General features: G+C 39.3%; 2 protein-coding genes across 2 annotated transcripts; one reads left to right on the top strand and one right to left on the bottom strand.

Moving 5' to 3' along the window:
* Positions 1 to 11: 11 nt before the first annotated feature.
* Positions 12 to 4,924, bottom strand: ikzf5 (IKAROS family zinc finger 5). Its single transcript, XM_031742272.2, has 4 exons — positions 4,441 to 4,924; positions 4,102 to 4,268; positions 3,055 to 3,228; positions 12 to 2,978 (listed from the first exon to the last, which is right to left on the bottom strand). The coding sequence occupies exons 2-4, from the start codon at positions 4,232 to 4,234 to the stop codon at positions 2,014 to 2,016; spliced, it is 1,272 nt and encodes a 423-aa protein (XP_031598132.1). The 5' UTR covers positions 4,235 to 4,268; positions 4,441 to 4,924; the 3' UTR covers positions 12 to 2,013.
* Positions 4,925 to 24,673: 19,749 nt separating this feature from the next.
* On the top strand, positions 24,674 to 27,716 carry hmx3a (H6 family homeobox 3a). Its single transcript, XM_031742258.2, has 2 exons — positions 24,674 to 25,335; positions 26,123 to 27,716. The coding sequence occupies exons 1-2, from the start codon at positions 25,047 to 25,049 to the stop codon at positions 26,743 to 26,745; spliced, it is 912 nt and encodes a 303-aa protein (XP_031598118.1). The 5' UTR covers positions 24,674 to 25,046; the 3' UTR covers positions 26,746 to 27,716.

Here is a 27,716-nt window from a genome sequence, read left to right as displayed (position 1 = left end):
CGTACCACAACTCAGTTAGAAAACACTTTACTTATAAATTAGTTAGATTAATCCATCTCACAATGATTCACCATCCCAGAGGGATGTCACCGCCAGAAGGCTTAAACATTCACGATTACCTACAAACCTACGACACAATGAGAGAACATAAGGCAGTCATTACTGGATGCCCCCATTACTGGTAAGTAAGGTAACAAGGTGGTCCTAAAAACAGATAACTATGTTCTTCACACATGTTGCTAAGCAACAGACAACAGTACCCAAGACACAGGACAATCTCGCTAAAGGAGCAGTCTTAACTGCGGCACGGTTTTGCTTGACACTGAACATCTATCCAACCATTCAGAATACAATACTCAGTAAATATTCAGAAAAATCACTGGGATCAATATGATGAATTGGAAATCTCAGCGTGTGTAAACACAGAGGCTAAAACGTGGCAACCCAGTGCTACGTGGCCATTCTGAATGTGTTCACATGAGACACAAGACTTTGTAATTCTGTCCTAAACATGGAGATACTGGATATTAAAGTGACTTCATACAATATTGAAAGGTCAGAAAGTGACATGATGCAGTTAAAAGGGTCCACAAAACCCTTCTGACAAAGTAAGTGGAGCTACTAGGATGGATTTCAGGAAACGGCACTGTTTGGAGGAACTTCAAAACAACACAACTTCAAATATGGTCTAGGTTGATAACTTAGCTGGCTGACCAAAAACCAGTGATACACAGTTTGGCCAGATTTTACTCTCAATGCCATCTTTATAGTACAGCTGGCACTGATTCTTACATTAGTTAGCAGCATTCATGTAGCAGAATTTTGGCAAAAAGTAAAAAATAAATCATGGCTACCATAGAAAACTACAATGGCCAAACGTTTTTTCCTAAGGTTCTGGGTCTGTTGGTTACAATAAGAAGAGACTAGTGTAACAATAAATGTATCCATCTTCAAAGTAACAGTCCTTTCTATCTACTCAAGAAAGTGACTATATCAGGCACTGCAAAGAAATTGTAAAAATGCACCAAGCACTGAAATAATTTCTACAAGGCGGCTTAACAAAGATACCTCAAGGCCAACAGTTTCACTCCTGAGTTAGTAATATTAGAGCAATACTTGGTTAAAGCTCCAGGAGTGTTGAGAATTTATTTGTGTGGAGTTTCTTTTTTACAACTTTCTAATTTTGGGAAAGGGACACGTTGTTAATGCAAATTTGATATTCTAGTAGACCTTCCCTCTTTCACTGTCTTGGCAAGCAAGCTAAAATTATGCAGTACTGTGTTTACAGAAATTTCAGTGAATACAACACTCATCCCCTCATCCTATAAGATGCATCTATGGCATCAATTTCAAGTTTTGAAACTTGACGTGCCACCATGACCTTAAGGTCAACGTCACTGGGATGGGAACTTGGATTTTTTGCAGATACACCCAATTTCAAAATCCTGTGTTGCCTCATTCTTGCAGTGTTTCACCTGTTCCATCCCCAAATGCAACATTAAAAGATGATCTACAAGAAACTGCCAAATAGCTGACAGTTATTCATTCAGCAGTCACTGGTTTTTATATAACTTGTAGAAAAAAATCTGATCTGTTTGCCTGTGGGGGAAGGTCCACTTTGAGCAAAGTCTTTTTTCTTTTATATACCAAAGGAAAAAGAAGAATTTAAACCAACATGGTAAATTTAGTAGCCTTAAATAAAGTGTCTTAGCTTGACTATGTAGTGAAATGTTTTTCCTGATCAATGACAGTAGGTGAATGTCACTGCAACTGATGTCACAAATAAATTCTCAACCTGTCAAAAACACTGACCATCCCTTTGTAATACACTTGAATGGGCACCTTTAACTATACAAAATTAATCTGAATGTTGATATTTTCCTGTTTAAGTACAACTTTCAAAGACAAGGCTACATAAAGGCCAAATGAAAGATAAATAAATAATATTACTATAGAAATAATAAAACATAGGAGTCCATTAAAAGTTCTTTTAAAGTTTTCCGCATTCATCCATTACTTGTGTTGCCCGCGTGCAAAGTGGCAGGCAAAGTCGTACTTGCTCTTGCACTTGTGGCCGCAGATGTTGCACTGGAATGGGTTCTCGTAGCCATGGCAGCCCATGTGAATGGTGTAAAGGATGTTGTCAGGGAAGTAGATATCACAGTGCTGGCAGTGATGCAGCATGTGGGGGTCCTGAAGTGGGGCGGACAGGCCGGGAGCTGGCGTACTGGGCTGGCTGTTGGAGATACTAGGGGTGCTGGTGCGCCCACTGTGCTCGCTGCACGGTCCCACTCCAGGACTGCAATTACTGTGGGGAGGAGCCCGGGGTTCTGGGGTGATTGGGGATGAGGAAGAAGCATGGGCCATATTGGCTGTGACAGCAACAGGAGCCGTGGCAGGGTGTGGCTGCTGGATGAGGAATGGCTTTTCATCAACGATAGACTCTGCTCCTGGAGACATCGAAGGCTGAGTCTGGGCCTGGGACTCTGAGGGGAGACTGGCCAACTGGCCTGCCAGAGTAGACAACTGGTTGAGGGGGTTATCCACGACCATATCATGATGATGGTGATTTTGGTTTGCGGAGAGAGCGTCCTCGCCTGCTCGACTTTGATTATCATAGGTTTCCTGGCGTAAGTGGGGCAACTCATGGGAGAAGTCGTTCACATTGTCAGCCTTGTGCACCACCATAGAAGGGGGGCTGAAATTGATAAGGAGCCTGCGGCCATAGCCCAACGAACTGGCTTTTTTCTGTAAAACACTCAGCATCTTCTTATGGGACAGTGAGCGGGCGCCTTTCATTGGCAGGAGTTTGTGACGTCTCCGGCGATGGTGTGACAAGTTGCTACGATCGCTGCAGCGGAACGAGCACAGCTCACACTTGTAAGGCTTCTCGCCAGTGTGCGATCTCATGTGGGCCTCCAGGTGACGCTCGTAGGCCGAAGCAAATGGGCAGAGGTGGCAGCGGTGAGGTTTCTCTCCTGTTCAAAAGAAAACAAGCTAAGCACCAAAATCTCATCAGTGTTACCTCCTGGAGATGAGCCATTATACACTTACCTGTGTGAATTCGAATGTGTTCAATGAGCCGTGCTGTGCCTCTGGTAGCATAGTTGCAGTAGCGGCACTTGAGCTTGCCATCATAGGTCCTCTCGAAACCATCTACCAGGATCCCTGAGTTGTCCTCCAATGACATGTCCACTGAGGGGTGATCCAGTCCATTCTGACTGCAGTCTGTTTACAGGAAAATTAAAAGGATTTTTCACATAGACCAAAAATAAATAAATAAATAAATACAAAATAATAATAATAACTTCCTGACCCCTGTTTGCCTGCAGCAGTTGTGGCATTAGGGTTTGGGTTGGGGTAGGGGGTTAGGGTCTTGTATTGGACTTCTAGTGTCAACAGCATCTTGGCTTTGCAAGACTACTTGAAATCAATTACTAATCCATCATAGTTGTTTTACAGATTTTACATTGGTACTTGCTGAGTTTATATAATTTAAACTTGAATGGGAAGACTCGTCCTTGTGCAGTAGGTCTTGAAAAAAAAATTGATATCAACATAATTCAACAAAATGACCTTGTCAGTTATACAGCACCATCTGGAAACGCAAAGATTTTGTTCTACATGGATAGTAACATCTACTGGTATTTTTTCAATCTTTTGTGGTACCTGTCATATTTGCTCAAACTAGAATTAAATTGAATGAAAAGAACATTTTTTAAATCTTTGTGATTGTGATTTTCTTGTTAAAAAGTGTATGGAACTTTTCTTCCCATATTTTAACAAGGCCATACTTAACCATTTTTGATGTATCTGTTCAAAATTACAGATCAGGATTCACTTTTATGGTAAGAGAAATTTACAGGCTACTTCAAGTCAGTCGGCCATATAAAAAAAATCTTCAAAACTATTTAATAAATGAAGCTAAAATTTCACAGCAATAATTGTATATATCCAATCCTTGAACCATAAGGTTTTTAGGCATATCTGAGATGGTCGAGCAGAAGGCCTACGGGGATTTGAGATGGATTCATCCTGATTCAAACTGCACCACAAAGCACACAAAATTAATCGAGCGTTACAAACACAGCCTCTTGTTACCTGCTGGCAGCTCATCCGCCTCCTTGACACCGCTGACAGAGCCTGATATCATGTTGACATGTTGAGTCTGCTGGCTCAGATACTCCTGAAAATCCTTCACAAAGTCCAGCGTGTCCGGTTTTTCCTCCCCCATCGAAAGAATGTGCGAGTGATGCAAAGGTCCAACACTAAAAAGACGTTCAGACACGTGTTACTGACCAGCAAAGATGAAGACACGTGAGGTCGGAGGAACAATTTAATAAATTGTTTAAGTAAAAGATTACAGGAAAACAACCAGATTTGAAAAAAGTCAAAGCATGACCATCATCAGCTAGCGGATTTTAAAAGAAGCACACCCACCTCTTCAAAGCTAAAACAGCGACTTAAATGTTTCGATGGGTTTGATCTGAAATTCTGTTTTGTGATAATCCAGACACACAGACAAGATAACCCTGGGATAATATGATTGACAAGCAGGAAATCGCCGCTTTCCGACGTCTGCTCCGTCTCTCCTACACGGCGCTCCTCATTTTCGCGATGTTGTTACCAAAGCTACGCTACGCTACATTAGCCGAAAAGCTAACTTTAGCTTATCTTGAAGAAAGCATCTCTGTTAAACAGCTACCCCGGATTTCTGGTCATCATTCACGCTTAACTAGATCCTCAATAATACCGGAGCGATTAAATGTTTCCCTCTGTCGACAAACTAGTAATTATTCACGCGAAAAAGAAGCCTACTAAATCAAAACAATAGCCCATTTTAACGGGGTTAAAGTTCACTCTGTGTCCGTCCGCAAAAACACTCCTGCCACAGCTACAGTGTAAAACGAGAGTTCCTACGAATAAAGCTCTAACAAACCCAGGAACGCGTTTAAAAGACTGTGCTATGTTCGTTACAGATACAAAAAGGCCACCGTAGTTTCTTGTCGTCTTGTCGAGCTAGTTGTACTTTTAAAGGAGAAAACAGCTTACGGTTTGACCTGACGTGCAGGCAGTATGATTCTGGCTCTCTGAGAATTAAAAAAAAAAAACCTTGGAAAATGTGAAATGTGTTCAGTAATTTACTGAATTAAGAGCAAACAGACGGAATTTGAGTATATAAGGCAAAAACAGAGTTTGTACAATTCTAACGAATTCTTGAACGTCAATCTTGAAAGTCAATATTTGGTATGACTAACTTCTTTCTTCACCATAGCTTGAACTTTCTTAGACCAGCTTTCTTGTAGTTTCTTTAAGTAGTCTCCAGGAATAGTTCTCCAGATTTCCTAAAAGACATTAAAAGTCTGTCTTTGGAACTTGGTTGCCTTTTGTTTCTTTGTTTCATTTTCTATCAAGATCATCCTACACTGCTTCAGTAATGTCGAGGTCCAGGCTCTGGGGAGGCCAAACCATGACTGAAAGTGTTCTTTTGTGCATGTGTGTGTTTTTTCTATGTAGATATGCTTTTACTGCATTATCAGCGTGTTTTGAATCATTGCTATGAAATGAATCCATTGCCAATCAGACTCTTTATAAATTGCATTGAAAGCTGGATGAAAATCTTATGCCACTGTATTCATAATTCCATCAATTTTGAGAAGATGCTCCAGACCACTGGCTTAAATGCAGCCCCAAACCACGACAGAATCTCTAGCATGTTTTACAGATGTCTGGAGGCCCTTGGTTTTGAAGGACACACACCATGCTAAGATATGCCAGGAAATGACCTTTTTGGTAGAAAAATACTATCTTATGCTTGTCAAACTGTGTTATCTTTGGCCTTTTGATAGATTCAACTAAAGAAATAGAAACAAATTATATGTTTTTTTTAACACCTTGCTGGTAGTAAGTACCTAAAGATAAAATTTAAAACTGGGTCATTACTAAGTTGTCTGTTATGTGAAGACCCAATACTATATTATCCCTTGAGGTAAATGGATTTTTATGAATGACTCATAGATCCGTTAGGTGGCTTAAACAAAAAAAAATGTCTTACTCATTAAAGTCTGGAAACTTGGAAGACAAATAAAAAGAAACTGGAGGTCACTGAAGACTTTTGCACAGTACTATAATATCTTGTTTTAGATATCTTGATAGGTACTTAAAATGTGTAGGATTAAAAAAAAAAATCATATAATTGTGTTATTATTTCCCAGTACAGTTGTTATTCAAGTACACTGTCATGTTTATATGGATATGAAACACCCATCTCTTGCTATAGCTAAAAAAAAAAAGTTAAAAGATAGCCTGTCCATTCAAATCCATGTCAAAGCACATTTTCACATGCACAGCTTGCAGTTATGCGCAAGAGGCAAATGAGGCACAGCAACTGCAATACTGTCAAAAGCTATCGACTCATTCATGTTTCATCACAATCAATAATTTACTAGTACACACGTAATGAAGATCACATTCCCCCATTTGTGTCAAAGTTGTAGAAGAACCACTGAAGAGAAGATAATAAATGACCAAAGTAGAGTGAGACCACTGTATCCTTTTACCATGTTGAAACTACTGTCAGACCATTAGTACTGCAGCAGTAATGTAAACCTGTTGCTGGTGAACCCTTTGTAACATGAGTTGCTCAGTACTGTATTCTTTATAAGGAGTATAGTGTGTCTGTGAGTCACTTTAGAGAAGTAAGTGTATTTAAACACGCTAATATAATGGTTTTTGATGTGCATTTGGTTGCATGTGCTATTGCCTGGCAACATGTAAATACAGTTTAACAATCTGGACACTAGGTGGTGCACATGCCTCAGTGGTGAAATAAGTTCTTTCCATTCTCATTTAACCGCATGCAGGTTTTAAACATAAGTACTCCACGTGACGCAACATACAAAGCAAACACAGGACTTCATAAGTCCAGAGTTCATTTTATTCGCCATGTTTACGCAGGTTACAGCTAAAAGCTGTGCACAGGCACGGGAAGCTCAGTGTACAGTACCCTACAGTGTGCGTCAGCTCCCAGTCCCAGGGACAGCACGAACAGGACCAGCGGAAGACATGACAGTCGACCTCATCAGTTGAACCATGACCACCGGAGCAGCCAATTACATCACCTTCTAACAGCCTGTCCACACTAATGTTATTTTATTGCAATTTAATTATGCTCAGGTTTCCTCTGGGGCCTGATCCTGTTGAATAATTTACGCGCAGCCACAATGATTTGTCGCCACGAAAAGACAAAGTGCGCACTTCTCTGTGCTCTCATTTGTTTCAGTAGTTTTGTTTTTAATTCCTGCCATATCAATTACTAAAGCAATAATCTTGTGTTGTACTTCCTGCTAAACATTTCCTGAAGTTAGAACCAATGAGGCCTTTCAGTTTGAAGGTGTTATTTATTAAGTCTAAAAATACTTAAGGCTCAAACTTAATTTTGCATTAATGACATGTTCAACAGTGAGCAATGTATTATAAGACTGACAGCAGGTACTACTCTAATAGAGTTTATGTGGACTTACATTTACACATGGTATGTGACTTTATATGACTTTCCTATGTAAAAGGATGTGCTGAAGCTTACTGTTAAACATAATATAAACAGACACATGGATTCTACTTCAAAATCTTGGTCTATTTGAATCACAATCACTCATATACTTAACATTTTCTAAAGGTCTGTCTTGAACTCAAAGCCTTTACATGACTAATCTAATTTATATGAGTGAGTTTGAATATACACAGGCTGCCACATGTAAAATGAGCGCCGGGATAACACCTGCCTTTGAGAAGACTGCAGTGTTATCCACTTGCTCTGATTCACATTTAAAAGGCCTGAATGAAAAGGTTCCCTTCTCCTCTTAACCGCTTGATTTACAGGCTGTTTGTGGTTTAATGCCACACGGGACAATTAATTTGCTCTTCCTCTCCTGAAAGAAATTGGAATTTAATTTAGAGAAGGCCTTGACCAGTTTTTTAAGACTTGGTGTCATTTGTTGGGCTTGTGTAAGAGCTGCATTAGAGATCACCCTTCTGGAAAAGCTTTTTAATCCTAGACAAGTGCAGCCATAGTAACGGTAGACGGGAGCCTCTTGGAGGGAGAAAGGTGAAGGGGGACTTTGACGAGATTTATTCTTCTTCTACTGAGACTGTTTCTTTCTTGAGGTCTCCCGCTCCACGTGGAGCATTTGAAAAAGAACTAAGAGGTGGGGGATAGGATAAAGGAGGTATATATTAAGCTTTTCTTTCCTCTCACCACTTAATTTCCTTGCAGGCGCGCCTTGCGCTGTTGTAATGAATGTAATTGCCGCCTTTGATGAGAATGCTATTATCTGGATCACACTTTACATGGGCAAACAAGACTGCCTCTCCCTCCACCTCCACCGCCCCATTTAACTCAGCAGTGAGACCCCCCAATTATGCAGGGAACAAGTGGCTTTTCATAAAACCAGCGTGTCGCTCTTGATTGGTGAGGCTTGGAGCTAGCTACATGTGGACAAAGGATAGATTAGATTTGATATAGGCACACCAAAAACCCCATTTCCTTGATTAATTTCCTGCATGCCTCACAGAAAGGCCCCACTTTCTCCTCACTGAATTCTATCTCTCCTTTAAAGACAAACTTTCATCTTTTGATAGATGTGGCAACTCAATGGACAGACAGACACTTTATTGACCCAAGTTTGACCACAGCTGCCTGGGCTGCAGGAGAGAATATGAACAAAAAGAGAAATGTTTCAGTTCAGTGGGGAGGATGGGCTTATTTTTCTTACAAAACCTCCAAAATCTTTGTGATCCTACAGTATTTTCGCCTTGAGCTGGGATCAACTCACGTTTTGTGCCGATCCTTTTGTGTCTTAATGTCATCACCCACAGCTCGCAGACACAATTGAGGCCGTTCACTCATTCTGGTGTTCTCTCTTTCACACACCCACACACAGGCACACAAAAGCACACTAAACACCCATTTGATAATAGTGGCGAACAGATATGATGGGACTTTATGAGGCGATGCGTGATAAAGCCGCTGCCACCTTAGGAAGTCTAAGCGTGTTCTTCTGACTCCCTTATTACCGTATTAAAGCACCTCTCAACAAATTCACACACATCTTAGCCCGAATCTCACAAACTGGAGTGATTCTGTCCAATATTCCACCGAGCTGAAATATCCAGAACAATCAAATAGACTGTCACAAGTGACAAATTATACTATTACTCCTCAAAGATTGTCATCCTTGAAATGTATTCATAGCCATTTCTTCTTTATCGCTGAGTGATTATTCCTCTAAGCAAGCAATTCCCCCAATGATAAATTGGTAATCAATTCATTTGACTGTTGTGCTCAAAGAAAGGCTGCAAGGGACTGGCAGCATTGGTCAGTCTCATTCACTTGCATATGTATCCGGCACTAACTCATGGTGTTGTTGAGTATGATGGATGCCATCATACCCACCACCTCACTCTTAAAGGTTTATACCATCAGAAACAGGTTGTCATCCGGACCCAGTCACGAAAGAGAAAGAATTGGCCAATATTTTTGACTGAAGTGGCATTTTAGCAGTATTTATTTGATGGTCCCACTACCAAAACCGTGGACCACAAATAAAGAAGATGGTATAATAGCTTTTGACTGGCCAGCTAGCTCCCAACTTGAAATGAAGTGTCCAGTTGTGAGTTATCGTGGCCAAACGTCATTTGTACAGCCTGAAAAGTGGGGACATTTTTCTAACTTGTCACTCTCTTGCTATAGCTCATTGTCCTGAATGATGCCTCTGAACGCACAGTTGCCCTAATACGAGCGTTTCACTCTTGCTGCAAGAAGACTGATAATGGATTAGCCTGTCCATAGGAAGATAATATAGTGCATCCACTGGCACATCCTTAAATACCTATGGGTAACACACAGTGTCAACTCTCAGCATGCCAGATACACTGCTTAAAAAGAGATTTCAGTTAACCTACGTCTTTAGCAATTAGTCCGCTAATTGTTTTCTAAAGTAATTAGGATATGAATTAATTTTGCTGTATTTAAAATTGAACATGAATGTTTCCTATAACTCAAAGTAAAGTTTTCATATTGGTTGTTTGACCTGATTAGTCATCAAAAGCTCAACGACAGTTAGTGAATAAGTCACGCAGCATATCCTGCATGTTTGCTCTAGAAACTACTTAAAAGATTATCTGATATAAAAAAGTAGCTTTATTATTCTTCTTTCAATTGTCAGTTAAATGATTTCTGTTTGACTTTTAGTATTTATGTTCAGTTTTGTTAGTTTTACCTCTCAATTTACAAATTGATGCTATTTTTTACATTTTCTTTTAAATACTATATTCATGTTATTTACCCGTTTCATTTATCACGTCTTAATGCTATGAAAACCCTTTCATCTCTTTAAGTAGAACACAAAGTCCCAGTGTAATGAAAAATAAAACATAACAAGAAAAATTGTCCTCTTTTTAATTCTGAGTGTATAAATACATAAATCTAAGAGAAATATTTTTTTTCACCCATTTCTGTTGTCCAAAAAACAAACAAACCCAAAACTGAGTAATGCTCTGTTATTATTTATTTCGATATCAAGTTGTTAACAAAGCAGGTCCCAGTATTCCTGGATCTGAGTGGCTATTGAGTTTGAGTAAAGAGTTGTCTGAATTGGACAGTTGTGCTAATGTGAAGGAAGTTTTAGATTAATGAGGCTTCTGCCCTTTGAGGATATTGATCAAATGCAATCTGGCCAGAAACGATTTCCCATGCTCCCCTTCTGTAATATTAATAATGTATCAACGTCACGAACAAAACTGGCCACAGTTTTCCTTCGGGCACCTACAGGATAAAAATCCCAAAGATCCCAGAAAGGTGAGGGACACTTAAAATATCAACTGAGTTTTAATGTTTGTAGAGCTGCTTCCTTATCTCTGCTGTGTAGAGCTTTGAAATGGACATCTCTAATAGGAGAGGACGTCCTAGATTATAAAAACGGCTTCAGCCGTTTTAAGGCAGATCTGTGATATGCTTTTATTTTTTAAATCTCACAGATACATAGTTGACACATACTTGAAAATAATTAGTGTACAAAACTTTACTTCTTGAAGTTGTTCATTGGCTTAAATGAAATTAAAAAAATATTTGAATAAAACATATTCAAATATATCTTGAATATGCAGTATGAAGCTGCACTAAAACCTCAGAAAGAGTGACAGCTAACACTGACAATCATTATTTTCTGCAATTAAATGCTCACAGGAATGTTTCAGTACTGAGGCAAAGAAAAAGGACTGAAGAAGTTGCACTCGTGTGTGTTATGTAACAACTGACACCCTATACAAAACCAAACAGATTAAACAGACAATATCAAAGTTCAACAGAACACACTAAAGGAAATGTTATTTGTTTCAGAAACAAATCCAATTTTAATATATTTATAATTCAGAGCTGGAAAAACAGTAAAGATGCCAGGATAAGAGGTAAGATTTTTTTATTCACTTAATTTAAATTTACAGCCATTAGCTTTGACAGTGTTCATCATTACATAAAGTGTAACGTAATGAGCAGAGTCAATAGGCTTAAAATTATTGATTAAACCAGTCTGACCAGTTTCCCATGATCCCCTGCTGTTTACTTTGTTCTTTTTTGACATTAGCCAGAGGCCATCTGATGGGCTGACAGGACTGTCTTTTGCCTCACGGCGGTGGTACATATTCAGTGCTTTATGTGTGTTTTTCAGCAAGATTACACAAAAACCACAAAGATAAATTAAATTGGTGGCACAGTGAAGCATTGGAAAAGGAAAAACTCTCAAAATTCTTTAACAGTGGGGAAATAAATGAGACAAGGATCCCATGATTCAATAGAAGCCAAAGAGTATGGTCTTTTATTTTATTATTTTTTTTTAGCAATATTGTAGTTTTTCTGTGTCATGCACATAAAAAAAATCCCTCATATTTTCTCACATAACACATTTAACATAAAGGAAACTGCATTCACTATGCAAACATAATTATTCCTGCTACCAGAAAGAAGCATCTTGGACCTGTACTTCTTAGTAACATAACATAAAAACTTGCCAAACATGGTGAAGCTTTTTAACAGTGCTAACAAATCTCGCAGGCAGGAAGTTGAAACCAAACCATTCTCAGTTTGATGCTCCAAAAGCTGCTCTCTGCAGCGACTCCATCGCTGGACCTCCTCCAGGCATCGTTAGCCAGACGATGATGGGAGCTACCTTGGCCATAATGGGAGGGTTGACTGACCCCTGACCCCGTATCGATCTGCTGGCTGTGTCCAGCTGGGCCTCCCCAAACGCAGTCAGCTGGAGAGGTGTTTAAAATCTAACACCCCAGCTCCTATCCAATCCACTACACCCTCATTAATTACATAATTTACCTGTGACAGTGACAAACCTGCTCAGCCACACCGCAGTTTATTAAGGTCGCTGTATAAAGCCCAGGCCAAGCCCAGATCAAAAGTGTGTGTGTGTGTGTGTGTGTGCGCGCCTGTGCTCAATGGGGAGTGAAAGACCCCATCTCATACAGTATGGGATTATGAGTATAGATGCATGCTCCTAAGGAGAGTGTGACTGCTTTGTCCTGCCCTGTCGAGCTCCTTAGTGGGGAAGTTTATTTTGATTCATTTGATATGTTGAAAAACAAAGATTACCAATTTTCTTGTATAGACAAGAATATGAGTACAGATTACAGAAACACAGGGGAGAAAAACACAAACAAAACGCCCCGGTAAAGTTTATCATTGTAGACCTTGTAAAACACTGTGCTTGGAATAGTATTTGACATGTTTTTGGATGAAGTATAAAAACTCCGAGATTTAAGACCACTTTCTTTTTATGTCTTTTCTGGTTTTACTTTCTTCAGTTTGCTGACTCAGTTCTTGTCCGGTCTTTGTTGTCTTTGCTGCTCCAGAGCAGAGCAGCTGGGTGTTTGTGTGGCATTCATTCCTCAGCTTTCGCCTTTGCATTGCCTCTTATTTCTGCAGGTGTCTCCAATTCTATATCTGCCTAAAATCACCCCCCCGCCCCCCATCCCGCTCTTACCCCTCTATCGTTTCACCTCCTTCAGTATCCCCCTTCCTTTTCTCTTTGCTATAGCCCCCTACACAATAAAAGACTATTGGTTTCCTCTTGCCATACCTTTCCCACTACACACTGGTATTTCAATCTCGACTCAATCGAGAAGGCTGACCTGCAGACATAAAGAATTGGCTTTAAGGCTTTCAAAATGGAACTAAATCTGCTGCAGGTCACACTGGGGGAAAATAAGCGGCAAATGTAAGTAAGCATGAAATAGTTTTTCATAAATAATCCAAATGACAGCAGGCTTTCTAATGGTGCCAGGGGGCTGTAAAAGAATATGTTGCCAATTTCTCCCCTATTAAAGTGAAATAGAAAGCCAAATACATAACGTGCTGACGGAAAAGTTGCATACTTGGGCCCATTGGATGGGAGATTGAGGACACAGTTGGGTATTAGAGGTGGTTGTAGTTGGAGGTAAGGTAGTGGAGTGATTGCTAGCCTTACAGTCAAGGTTTTTCCACTGTGGGGAAAAAGAATGCCCCTCCTTCACATCAAATCAATTGGTCAATAACTGCCCCCTTTTTCCAGCGAGTGCACAGGTAGGCAGTTCTCATCTGTCCCTATGCAATGTTGATTTGATTTGCACTTATGTTTTTACAAATAATCAATGTTCCATTTTGACTGATACAAGGCGTAATGACTGTATACACTGTCAAAGAGAGAAAAAGGAAAGAAGTAAGAAATATATATTTGTAACTGAAAAAAAAGGGATCAGTGTGGGAGTGCTCAGCCAAGAGCCTAAAATAGCACAGATTCAGCAAACAGGTTACGCAATTCCTTCAGGCCAACGAATGTTGACGCAAGCATTATCTTTTACTTATGTAAATACACAAATACTAAAATAAAAAATACAAAGAGAAATTTTTTTTTCATGTATGTTATTTATGTGAATTTATGCAACAGTTATTAGCAAAATCTATTTAAACATCTGAAAAGTTCACATAATTCCCACTTTGTCTTTTAATATTTTATGTTTCTGATGCATTCATTGATGACAAAAATGCATTTAATAATAAAAATAAAAATAAAACATTTATATGGATAACGGAAGTGTGATTTCTGCCCAAGTATTTAAATAAATTTGTGCAGTTACATGAAAGTAAGCTTTGTATATCAACAGCTTTTTTTCTTGTTGTCAATTTGCTTTTATGCCTCCCATCCAAATAACAGAGTGCATGATATTTAGCAATACAGTGCGTATTATAAACATGTCTTGTGTTGTTGTGTGCATAAATGGAGAAAAGATGTGTATGCTCTTCTATCTCAGTCATAAAACATTTGATTGAATTTTTTGGTGTTAAGCAGCTATGTGAGGCTACTCATTGTGTGTATGTGTCTAACAGAGAAAGTGATTTGAAGTCCCCTTGAGTCAGACTCTGTTATTTATTGCTATTAAATGGTTAATTTTCCCGGGTGCCCTGAGGACTTTGGCATGCGTTAAGATGTGAGGAAGATAGAGTTGTCAAGGCTTGGTCTGAATGCTTGACATATGAAGAGAGCAATTTTGAGAGGCCCATTAAAGATTGGTATAGGAAAAATGCAAAATTCCATTATCTACATTATATGATGAACCTGTATATGTATATATATATATATATATATATATATATATATATATATATATATATATATATATATATATATATATATATATATATATGTATATGTCTGTCTTTGCATAGACACTAAAGCCCTTATTTATCAACCTGCAAAAATTCTGCTTTTTAAATAAAGCAAAAACATTTTATAACCACTTAAAACTTCTTAAAAATGTATTTTATTTTGAAAATAAAAATTCTAACATTTTAAAAATTAGCCTTAAAAGAGGTCCAATTGGCTAATATTTCATTTGAGATACAATACAACAACACATGAAAGTAAAACAAACCCTTTGAGACTCGAACTGAGTGCAGAAAACAAAAAGGTGTTATAATGACTAAGTTAACTTATATGTTATACTTTTTTTTCATTTTCAAATGTATTTATGTATTTATGCATTTCTAATGTAAATCCAAACATTAAATGAGGTCCTTTTGTAGCAAAAGACAAGGGTGTCCACATTAATAGATTTTTATTTATTGACTTAATACAAGAATAACTATGAGAAGAATATATTGAAAGTACATAAGCTTACTCTGCATATGTTTAAATTAGTATATGTGTATGTGCAGACCTCTCTTGTCTTTGTTAAAATTTCCTCTCATTAGACAGTCCTGAAAGCTGCTGTAAAAGGCAGAGGAGACATACTAATCAGATGACAGCAATAGCACTCGTTACCAACACATGACATGAGAGAGGGCAAACAAACACCAATTACTGTCTGTTGTGGGGAGGGGGAATTTTGTATTTGAGCTCTGTTCGTGATCATATACTCCTTGCTATACTCACAAACCAACCAAGAGGGTCAGCAAAGCTGCGCCCACAGGGAGGATATGAGCATTAGTGTCTAGTAGAAAAACACGTTTTTTTGTTCTTTGACCTGGAAAAGTGAGATTTTCGTTGAGTTTAACAGTCTTGCTCCTGTTCTGTTTTTGTTATTTCCCCAGTTATCCTCTTCAGTTTTGGAGCATCCATCCCCCTATGTGTCAGAGAGCTGCAGGTTTTCCACTAGAGCTGATGGAAAAGCAGAGACAAAGAGGCAGTTAAACTGCTGTTAGTTTTGATTGGTTAGTAATGGGCTTTTATTCATTACCCAATTTATTGATCCATCAGTAATCAATTCTGGCTCATTCCCAACCCATGAGCTGAATCTCAATCCATTTTCTGAAGTGCCTCCTTAATTCTACGAAGAAGCTCTGGCGAGTCTTTAATGCGGCGGTCTCTCTCATTACACTGGAGCGCACACATCAGTTACATGTATTTCTTACGGGCCACTGGCTTCTGTGGCAGTCTGACTGAAGTCGTGGGGAGATAGTCAGCTATCTCTGGCCTGTGAGTGCACCCTGTCTGTGTTTCTGGGCTCACTTGAGGTGGTTCCGCTGCTCTGCTTGTCGAGGTCTAAGGTGACACTTTCTCATCCCTGTCAGGATCACATCCTTGATACCAACAACTCTTCAATTATGCAGTGACACAGAGATCAGCTGTCTCTGTGGATGGGGACAAGATAATATGGTGACGCTGAGAGTGCATTACACAAGTTCCCTGGGTGTGTAGCCAAGCTCTTTAGAGGACAGTACAGCCAGTTAACCTTATCTGCATATGTCTCTGCTATCTGATGCTCACTGTAGAGGTAGGCTTTTTGAATTAAGCCACTGATTCACAGACTTCCAGAAAGCTACTCTTTCAGTAAATGACAAGGATAACTCAGTACAATTGCTTCAGTTAAGATTTTGCAGTAAAGGTTTGCGCTAGTATCTGCTGAATTACTCAATCGGTCTACTAATATTAAAAAGTTGCTGAACATATAGTCATCAGGCAGACTATGTGTACAAAATGCCCCATAACCTCCCAGTGACTGTATAAACTGGAAAAGTTTGGCATAACCTGCTCCAAATTTCTTTAGATTACATCTGAAGCTGGAGCAAGAAGCAAATCCTTCTCCTTACATTCAACATCTTGAATAATCAGGCCCATCTTATCTTGAAGAACGAATAGTACCAGATGATCCCAACAGAGCACTCTCTGACTACTGGTTTACTTGTGGTTCCAGTAGAGTATTTAAAAGTAGAATGGGAGGCAGAGTCTTCACCTTTCAGGTCCCTCTGCTGTGGAACCAGCAGGGGGACACCCTCTCTGCTTTCAAGATTAGCCTTAAACCTTCTTTTCTGATAAAGCTTATAGTTAGGCCTGGATTAAGTAACAGTGAATCAGTCTTTAGTTGGAGTGTTTCTTTTTCCCTCACTATGTGTTTACACGCCACTGTGCATTTAATCATTAGTTATTATTCATCTCTGGCTCTCCTCCAAAGTGTCGCTTTTGACCCTCCTTCATCCCCTCACCCACAACCGGTCGGGAGATGGCGACCCCTCCCTGTGCCTGGTTCTGTTAAATGTTTCTTTGTGTTAAAAGGGAGTTTTTTCTTCCCACTGTCGCCAAGTGGTTGCTCAAAGGAGGTCAGTTTGGCTGTTGGGGGTTTCTCTCTATTATAGCAGGGTCTTTACCTTACAATATAAAACATCTTGAGGTTCTTGAAATGGTTGTTGTTGTGATTTGGTATGTAATTAAAATATAAAATGTAAATAAAACTAAATTGAACTGAAACTGTTCATATTTACTCCACAACAAAATTACAGTTAATTAGTTTTACTGGAGATCAAACTATGTCTAGTCAGGAAATAGCAAATTACTGAAGCCTCATGGAGCAGTTAACAAATATGTTTTACTGAATTATATAGATTCCCACAAATTTCCTTTTTCTTTTTAGGTGTTGAGCATTTTCAATGTAATCTGTTTTATGAATTTTAGAGGGTTTTTGTTTTAACCTTTGGAGAAAGCCAGCCTAGCTTTTTCTCTGTGTTCTCTTGCAGACACGCGAGTGTTGCATAAATGCTTTTTTATTGAACTCTCAGCAAGAATGTAAAGAAGCATATTTCACATAATGTCTAACTAATCTTTTACCATATTTTGCAATCAATCAATTACGTGATTAATAAGATATGAGACAAACAAGTTCCTTTTTTTTAAAAACTACATTCTTGGTTGAGTGGGTCGCCCGGGCCACATTTAGATATTGTTAAGTGGCTTTCAATAGCTCCCTTGATTTCACAGTTCCAAATGACCCGCGATAATCAGGTCATTAAAATGAGCCCATTCTCCACATCTGACACACTTCCACTCCCGCCTCATCTGAATAACAAATCAGCTCTGCTGTGCTTTCTCAAACAGAAAGGGGCAGAAAAAAGAGGGAAAACCAACTTTGTCTTAAATTCCAGGTTAACCTTATCTCTATACTCAGAAGTAAAGGTTGTAAGTAAACTAGAGGGGTAAAAGGTTCTGTCAAAAGTGCCTGTGCCTGTGTGAAAGTACCCAGTTTTCTTAATTCATCCCTTAGGACTGGATAAGTCTATCAATCTGTTAAATTGGAAAGCCATTAGGTGCCCTGGTTTATGTGTTTCAAGCTGTTAACTATAGGCTGATTGATTGTTGTTCCTTTGATGGGATATGCTGATCTAATCTCACTGTGTGCACGTTTGCAATAAATTACACAATTCATTTCCCCCATTTAGGGAGGGGGCGGGTGGGGGGAATCACACCTCCAGGCATGCCTACGCTCTGCAGGCAAAAGAGCAGGGAACCTATTTTATGGTGCCATTTAGCCGGCAAGCTTTTAGCAATCCCAGCCTTCTTTCTAACCCCCTCTCTCACCCTCTACCCTTCCAAAAAATCGAAGCATAATCAAGGTGTATGTTTAGAAAATTTATTGTTATAATTTTCCCCCATAATCTCTTCCATTCTCCTGCAGCCGCGCTGACATAGATCATCATCTAAAAAGAGAAAATGGATAGCAGTTTAAAATTTATCGGTCTTTGATTCTCAATTATACGTGTTTATGACTTCATCTGTCTTCAGTGACTTCAACCTTTTCCATTATGGTGGAATATTATTTGTACGGAATCCATTAAATTCACAAGGCAGGACTCTAATGGTGGGGCTGCAGCGATTTGCAGAGGGAAAAGTTTTGAAAGGTTGGCTTTAGGAAAAGCGTGGCTGTTATGACACAAGAAATTGCTTTATTGATGGTCTGCTCTGCTGCCTGAGCATTTGGCCATTTGTTACCCGGCCCATATCTATATCTCAGGCTGACACTGATGAGAACTTTTTTGCTACCCTCTCCAGATTACCGAGTTGTAATGACACATACAGGCTGCCTAGGTAAAAGCTTACAATCCAGGGCAGAGTTTTTGGAGGTACAGAGGATGGACATTGAGCCTGTGTGCCTGGAGGGCTCAGATGAAGCTGCTCATAATGGAGAAAAAGGACTACATCACTCCTATGACTGTTTCCATCCAAACCTTACAGAGGTCATCATCTCTGCTGAGGAACAATAAAGAAAGGGAAAGGGTGATAAAATGTAGATAAAATGATAGCAGCAAGGATAAAAAGGAGAATATATCTTCTGTATCCCCACATCTGTTCATAAGGTGCTAAGCAACATGCTTTTTGATTATTTCTAAAAGAGAGTCGACACACACATATCGAATATTATGGCCTCGTGTGACATAAAAACATTTGCCAAAAGAGCTGTCATCTTCATACGTGTTGTGTTCTGTTTACACAAGAAGCAACAAGATTCTGCCCAGCCAAGTGCCGGCTGAATGACATTGAGCTCCTTCCACTAGCTGGTGCAAGGAGCCAAGTAAAAGCTAATCAGGCTGTAATTCAAGATTTGCCTGGCCACTTGCAATCAATACCTGCACAATCCCAATTAAAGCTTGCCGGGTCAGTGGACGGCCACCAATTCCTTTACAAGTTAAATGCAATACTTAAATCTAAGCAATCTCAGTGTGGCCTTCATTGGTTTAATGGCTCGTTCCAAGTGGAGTGGACAGCTAAAAGTGCAAGGAGGACACAGGTTGGGCAGGTTTCAGTGATCAATGGCGTCGTCTGCGTGGATGCAGTTTGACTCTAAGATCTCGTTGTCCTTCAGGGTTCTGTATAAACTCTGTTTCAGTATGATGTTTCGTCAGCTGGCATGTGCAAGTCATTTGTACTGTTGGGCTTCAGTTACAGTCCAAAGTACAGCAAAATATTACTATATTATTTTAATATTAAATAAGGCTGTTATCATTTTAATTGCACTGAACACTGAACTCCTTAACAAGTACACAATCTCATAACCTCAGAACCCGTGGTGGAAAGTAACAAGCCTCCTTTTTGGAGTACTTCTGAGGTACCTATACATAGAGTCCATGTATAGTTTTCACAGGACTCTGCAGTCCTTGAAAAACTGAGAACACTCCATGATTTTTCAGCTTGCAGAACCCCATTTAGCAACAATAACTTGAATTAAATTGAAATAACTGTTTTCTCTATGACTTTATCAGTCCCTTCCAAAGACGGGTTGCCAAGGCATACTGACAATTTAAGTTTACTGTCATGAACTTTAAGATTTAACATGCTGACTGAGGCCTGTAGCTCTTGGATTTCTTGTAATTTCTTTGAGCATTGCATGGTTTGACCTTGGGGTGAATTTGCTAAGACATGCACTCCTGAGAAGAATGGCAGCTGTTTTGAATGTTTTCCACTTTCCCACTGAAGAATGATGAAATTCCCACTGTTTGGAAATACCCTGTTAACCCTTCCCAGACTGATGGGCAGCAGCGATTGCTTCTGAACACTCCAGACCAAAACACTGGGTTATTGAGGTGCCCACACTTGCTGATGATCAGTCAATCAAATGTTTGATTAGCAATACCTGGCTGCTACTTATCCACTTAATTCCTATGAAAGCAGTAAAGGTGTACAATGTTTCACAAGACTGCATAAAAACCTGTTAAATTGTTCCTTTCTCACATGACTGTAAATTAAATTATTCTAGTCTGTATCTGGGGTGGCTGTAGCTCAGGGTCTAGAGCAGGACAACGACAAACTGGAAGGTTGGTGGTTCAACCTTGACTGCTCCAGTTTCCAGTTTGCCTATATCTTGTCCAAAGTATTACTGGCCAAGATACCAAATCTAAACTAGCTCTTGGATGTGTTCATCAGAGTATGAATGTTAAAACATACATGCTTGTATGAATGGGTGTAAATGGATGAATGAAGCATTATGTCTAACGCACTTCAAGTGCTCAAGTAGAGAAGAAAGAAACCAGTACATTTTAGTTTTACTTTTTTCTACACTGCATTAACAACGAATTTGATTTTTAAATATAACCACCTTCAATGCTTTTTCATGCTTTAAGTACATTTTGCAATTATAACATATCATTTTCTATGTTTACTTGTAATGGAGTAATTTTACTTTAAAGATCAGGATTTTTACAAAAACAAATGTACAGTTTAAAATGTAAAAATGAAAGATGAAACAACAAAACAGTATAAATGTGCTGAATTAGTTTCACCTTAACAAACAGCAATGGTAAAAATACTTGCTAGAAATTGGAACTGACAATAATAATAAAACACAGGAGCATTGTTTTACATTATGATTATACTTTTTATACTTTAGTAAAAGTAGAAAAACAGAAAATATACTTAAAGTGGCATTTGTAGTGTTTCACTGGTAAGAGGGTGTTTTTATATAGCAGTACTACTATTTTTACTCATTTAAAGGATCTGAAAACTTCCTCCACAGCTGCTCACATCTCCAAAAACCAAACCCACAATTCTACTGTCAAAATCTCTTACCCACCTATTTTTCCCCCATTCTCTTTCTAGTTTTCTTTCTCCGAGCTTTAGCCTCTGCAGCCATGTCTTTTATCACAGTTTTTACCCACAGAAAGGAATTCTCACAAGATATCAAAACAAAAATCTATATTTAATATGGGCGCAATTACAAAGCAAAGTTGGCTGCACAAGGCTGTTGTCACCAGAGCGCGTGTTTTTCATCAAATAGGTCATTAGATGATGATGGATGTAAACCTATAAAGTATCTAAACTGGACCTTTTAACAAACCACGAGCAACACTATCATTTCTCTAATAGAACCTGCTGACCGTGTCATTCCCTCCTGCCATTTGTCATTTTTCCTTGTGAAATAATCAATATCTGGGCGCTTTGAAATAAATAATATAAAAGTCATAGTAACCTACCCGAGGAGCAACAAAAATAGACTTATGGAGCATTCAGAAGGCCTATATGGCTTCTGGGCAATGTCTACTGCATGTTTCTAATCAATGCATAATATGAACTGTACTTTTTTTAAAAACCAGACTACGGGATCTGAGTTTGTACAGTTTGTTTTCAATATAAGCATTAGTTGCATTCCTTCTTCTTCCCACTTAAGCATGGTTGTGTTTATGGGGTAAATATTACTTGTCAGTCAATTCTGTTGAGGCACATCACAATAAATAGGTACAAGAGTCAATGTTATGCAGGGGTTAGAAGATTAATCCAGACTGGTGTTGTGACTCCAGTTTGTATTAATACATGCAGTTTTCAAATTACACAGGTTATCACATAGATGCTTATTAGGAATTAAATACTTTACACCCTCCATTTGCTTGACTGTGTGTGTGAATGACACTTTTAGTATACAATAGGGTTTTGCTTAACTGATACAACATCTTTAATGTATCTATGAAACTGTAACTGGACCGGTACTTTATATAGCACCTTTCTACTCTATTTGAGCACACAAAGCACTTTCTTACTACAAGCTTGAAAAGAAGATGACTTGTTTAAATTTTTTAACGCTTTGATTTTTTTTTAATATTCAACACTAAGCTATATGTATGACAGTAAAGAGACTCGTAAAAAACAGCAAAAAGAAAAAAAATGTCAGTGAACTTGACATTTACTTAATGAAGAAAATACACTAAAATTGAACCATTTGTACAAAAATGCCTCGTTTTATAAGCTAGCCGTCATATGATGCACAAATGTGTGTGGCGAACACTAATTACAGAGCTAAATTTGGCAATTCAATATTTAGTAGCTACACAAAGTAAGCCCTTTGATGTGAACCAATTTAGACTTATTAAAAAGTAGTTCAGGATCTGAGGCTATTGTCATGAAATGGCTCAGTGCTGGCTTACAGAATGATCACTTGTAGTCTCTGTGTTCAGTAGTGTTGCAAAGTGTTGTGTATAACACAAAACTTGCCCCCCCCAAAAAAAACAAAAAAACAAAAAAATAAAACAAATGATATTTGAAAGATATATATGGTTAGAATGATGGGGTTTTACAGTGGAAGTGTACACAATCTCCATCTCAGCCTTTGGAGTGTTAAACACATGCAATGCTGCCTATGTAAGGAAATGCTGTAATTACATCCCTCTACCAGGATATCTCCACTTGCAGAGCTCACTAAATGAATTACACGTGGTAATTGCACAGACATGCCAGTGCATAGGAACTCTGATGCTGATGTAGAAAATGAACTATAATGCCGACTATAACCTTCATATCCCTCCTTATCTCTGCATATTATAGGGCTAATGAATGTCTTCAGGAAGCAGGTGATGATGATGATGAGGATTGATAGCAAAAATTAGTGCATCAGTCAGGCCACACATGTAATGAAACTGTGTTATAGGGCGAATAATCCATGTTTGTGCTGAATTCAAACAAACTTTTTGGTCTCTTTGGGAGAATTTTACCATAAGTATTACAGAGCTGCACATAAGCATAACTAAAATCCTCAACTTCAACCCAAATTATAGTTGTTCCCTTGTATACTGCAATATTTGTCTCCCAGTTTCCTTAATACCACATTATGATAACACTGTTGCCACCTTACCGTGCTTAACTTAAACACACACATATTTTCCAATATGCCGCACACATGTATTTTCTCCTTTTGGCCCACAGAGGACGCTGTCTCCTCGTTCTTCTTCTTCTACAGCAGCTTCCAACCAATGGACTTTTTTTCTTTTTTAAACAAGTCAATTAATATCAATGAGTGAATATACATAGCACATTTACAAAGAGTGCAATCTGAGGGATGAATTAACCAAATCGATTAGGGAGGAAAAAATGACCGTGCGACCCGCAGACATTGTGGAAGTGGCCCTCGCTGAAAATCAATGAATTAGAAATATGAATCTAATCGCCCATTGGTGACACGTTGAGCAGCTGCAGCCTGATCTCACGCCTTTTTCATATCGTGTCGCAGAGAGCCAAACAAAAATTGAGGAACTAAAAACTTGCGCTATTTAGCAGTTGCAGTGCTGGCATGGAGGCCACAGCACCTTAGTGATAGGCAAATGTAAGTGCTTTTTGTCAAGTAAATATGGAAATGTTAAAGATTATATGGGCAGGAGATTTATAAACTGAAAAACGTCGCTGAGGTTTTGCATTATTTTTTGTTTTTATTAAGGTTATTTTACGAGTGGAAGTAGAAGGCCTTATATTATCTTGACCTGATACTCTATCATGACTGGATTTTATTTATTTATTTATTTATGTATTTATTATGCTCGTTTTACACAATTCGCTTCTCATTAACAGCGATTTGTTTGAACGGACTCCAAATAAAAGCATCACATTTAGGCCTCAGATATTTGACGATAAGTTTGGATGTACTTTAGCCAGCAGGTCACCGAGTTATTCTTCAGAATAGGCCTCGACTTTTTTTGATGATCATTTAAAAAGTCATATGTAAAACGGTGTTTCGTTGGGATATATTATTCAAACAATTTCCAAAAACATGCGGGACGTGATTTGAAATACATAATTTAAAAAAAGGACTGGATTTAGAGTAACCTCGCGCAGTAAATCTGGGTCTCGTTGTAATGTCAGCTGTATGATGGGGCGCTTGTTCTGATGGTCCAAACCTCCCTTTTTGGCGGTAACAGTCCCGTGTTCATTTGCTGCTAATTGGACTATATGAGACCAATAACAACCGAGCGCACACAGCCTGCAGCTAGAGAGCACAGAGAGGGGAGGACTCTCTCTCTCTCCCCCCCCCCCTCTCGCTCTCTCTCTCTCTCTCTAGTCACCGTCTCTCCCTTAATCCCATTTGCCATTGTACATGCCCAATCGCCTATACTTTCCGCATTTAACTTGGATGACATTTTTATTTCATCATTAGCATCAGACACCAGACTGACTGACACGGTGGACCCAGTTCTTGCGTTTTAACGGAAGAGCCCGGGATGAGGCATCTCCATGTTTGTAAGCGCGTGTGCTCTTTTTGCCTCTCGAACAGTTTATTTCATTATTTTCTAGCCTAGACGGACGCGTTTCTTTTTGGTGAGCTTTTCGGCTGTGAAATCAAGTTTCAGAGAATAAAACAGGAACTCCTCGTAGCCAGGATAACGACAGCCTGTAAGTCAACATTGCCTTCCCCCCCCCTTTAAAAAAAATAAAAAATTCCTGCTTCCGTGGTCCCCTCGCGCTCAGACCACAACAACAGCGATGCCAGAGACAACGCAAGAGACGTGCGCTTCGGCCAAGGACTCTCCTTTCTTCATTAAGAACCTGCTGAACTGTGATAGCAAACCGTCCAAGCCCAAGCCCGTACTGGCGGCCACCAAGGCAGCTTTAGAGGGAGGATTTTCCCTTTCCCAGGTTGGTGACTTCAACTTTCCACGCTTCGACCTGCCCGCACAGAGATTCAGTCTACCCGCTCACTACTTGGAGCGCACCTCAGCGTGGTGGTACCCTTACACCCTCAACTCAGCCGCCCATCTACACAGAACTGAAGGTAAGCAAACAACTGTTGCGCAATTATCCAACGAATCCACTGTTTTTGTATGAGATCCTTCTAATGAGTAAGTAGGGTAAAGCAAATTTCTAAATTGAAAGGGAAGATTTGTGCGGTTTCCTGATAGGCATCATGCACACATAGCCTCACACCACAGTGTATGATTTAACACCTTGTCCTCCGAAGGCCTATTTTGTTATGCCACGACGTGGGATAATAGATCAATAAAGAAACACACATAAAATGAAGTAGACATCATGAAATCATTGGAGGAGGGTGACGATGCGCAGCGTGCTTTTGATTTGTCTATTGGCGCACATCTTACCTCTGAGGCTTGGCTACTGGGAGCCTTTTATCTGCCTTTTTCTGTGATTTATTCACCTGGGATAAAAAAAAGACCAATGTGGATGGCATTATGATATCCTAATACAAAGAAAGTGATATTATTTTATGCTTGTATAGTTATTTAGGCTGTAGTATAGGCTGATAAAAATAATAAATAAAATAGGTGTAAATAGTTTGAAGAGTTTATATCTTAGGTCTATTCAAATGACTGTTTAGTGGGGTAAAAAATGACATTTCATCATTTTTGAACATGGTGTTTACAGTTATGTCTACCTCTGAAATGGTTTATGTCATGACGCAACGCATTTTCTTCTGCCACTATTTATTAGCAACCATACTTTTCCCAAAACCCACTGACTGTCCAATATCAACAGGCTGTAATAAATGCCCGATAGACTCCAATATTTATGACTACGTCTCCCTGCATGTATCCCCATTTCAGTCACCGAGAAACCAGGAGCCAGAGACTCCTCTCCAACTTCGGGCACGGACAGAGACTCGCCGGACCTGGCGCTCAAATCCGAGCCAGACACCAAAGATGACGACGAGGACGAGGAGCACAACAACAACAAAAGCAGTGACGAGATAATCCTGGAGGAAAGCGACACGGAAGAGGCCAAAAAAGATGAGCTGGAGGAGTGGAAGAAAAGGGACGATGACAAGAAGCCGTGCCGCAAGAAGAAGACGCGCACGGTGTTCTCACGGAGCCAGGTGTTCCAGCTGGAGTCCACCTTCGACATGAAGCGATACCTGAGCAGCTCGGAGCGGGCCGGCCTGGCCGCTTCCCTTCACCTGACGGAGACTCAAGTGAAGATCTGGTTTCAGAACAGGAGGAACAAGTGGAAAAGGCAGCTGGCCGCGGAGCTGGAGGCTGCCAACCTGAGCCACGCTGCGGCGCAGAGGATAGTCCGGGTGCCCATCCTCTACCACGAGAACTCGGCCTCGGAGAGCGGAGGCGCCACTGCCAACGTGCCCGTGAGCCAACCGCTCCTCACTTTCCCGCACCCCGGCGTCTACTACTCCCATCCCATCGTCACATCTGTGCCGCTGCTCAGACCAGTTTGAAAATAGTTGAGTTTTTAGGCACAGCTTGGTGTCTGTTTCCTATATCAACTCATTAAAAAAAAGAAAGAAATCAAAAATAAAAAGGACAAAATATTTTTATACAACCGAGTGAATGAAAAAAAAGAAAAATGAGAGACTGTCACTGTCAGGCTTTCATGGACCTATTTTTGGCAAATAGATTGTTTCATTTTTCATAAAGATGCCGTTTACACGTGATCTGACAATTTGAATCCCATTATTATTATTATTATTATTATTATTATTATTATTATTATTATTATTATTATTATTATTATTACCTCAGGAGTCCACTTGCTTACACTGCCTGATGAGTGTCTTTATTATTTTTTTCCTCCCAGACTTTACACTGCGTTTGTATCTGGACACGTCAGCTGTGTGACTAAAAAAAAAAAAATCACCATGTTTACAAAAAGTGTCGGCCTGAAGGCGACACCTGCTCATCATTTAGCATTTGATTTTATTCACATTTCAAGAATTGATATCACGATGTGCAATACACGGCATGCTGTGAATGAGTGAAACAGGAAACATACGTTTTGTCATCTGCTCATGTTAAAATATTGACAAGGATTTGATGTAATTATTATTATTATTATTTTTATTATTATTATTATTTTGCTTTCTAAAGCGTTTGCCGGGGGACAATCAAGACACTCTGAGCTGTAAAATACCCATGTAGCTTTATGTTTAGTTTTAGTAATTCTCACTCTAGCCCCCTCTTCATGGACACGTCTTTGAAGCACAAGTGTGAGGTCCAGTGTCTCCTGAGCTTTGTGTTTTTTGAGCAGGAACGGCAAAAATATCGACTACCCTGGTGTACAAAATATGTAAATGTATATATTTAATGAGGCGCGGGGAAAGGCGATTCCTCATACGGCTTCTTCTTTGTACAGTTAAAACATCGTTTTGATATTGTATTGCTGAACCATGTTGTGAAATAAATGGAGAAT

Source organism: Oreochromis aureus, linkage group 13, assembly GCF_013358895.1.
Source record: "Oreochromis aureus strain Israel breed Guangdong linkage group 13, ZZ_aureus, whole genome shotgun sequence".
Lineage (NCBI taxonomy): Eukaryota > Metazoa > Chordata > Actinopteri > Cichliformes > Cichlidae > Oreochromis > Oreochromis aureus.
The sequence above is the reverse complement of the archived record's forward strand: the minus strand, read 5'-3'. Positions and strand labels throughout refer to the sequence as shown.

What these genes read in the sequence shown, in the direction of transcription:
- ikzf5 (XM_031742272.2), bottom strand. Translation starts at nt 4,234, where the DNA reads ATGGGGGAGGAAAAACCGGACACGCTGGACTTTGTGAAGGATTTTCAG. An exon ending in GGCGGATGAGCTGCCAGCAG is followed by an intron (nt 3,229 to 4,101) that starts GTAACAAGAGGC and finishes TCCTGTAAACAG; the next exon opens with ACTGCAGTCAGAATGGACTG. An exon ending in ACACATTCGAATTCACACAG is followed by an intron (nt 2,979 to 3,054) that starts GTAAGTGTATAA and finishes TCTTTTGAACAG; the next exon opens with GAGAGAAACCTCACCGCTGC.
- hmx3a (XM_031742258.2), top strand. Translation starts at nt 25,047, where the DNA reads ATGCCAGAGACAACGCAAGAGACGTGCGCTTCGGCCAAGGACTCTCCT. An exon ending in CCATCTACACAGAACTGAAG is followed by an intron (nt 25,336 to 26,122) that starts GTAAGCAAACAA and finishes TCCCCATTTCAG; the next exon opens with TCACCGAGAAACCAGGAGCC.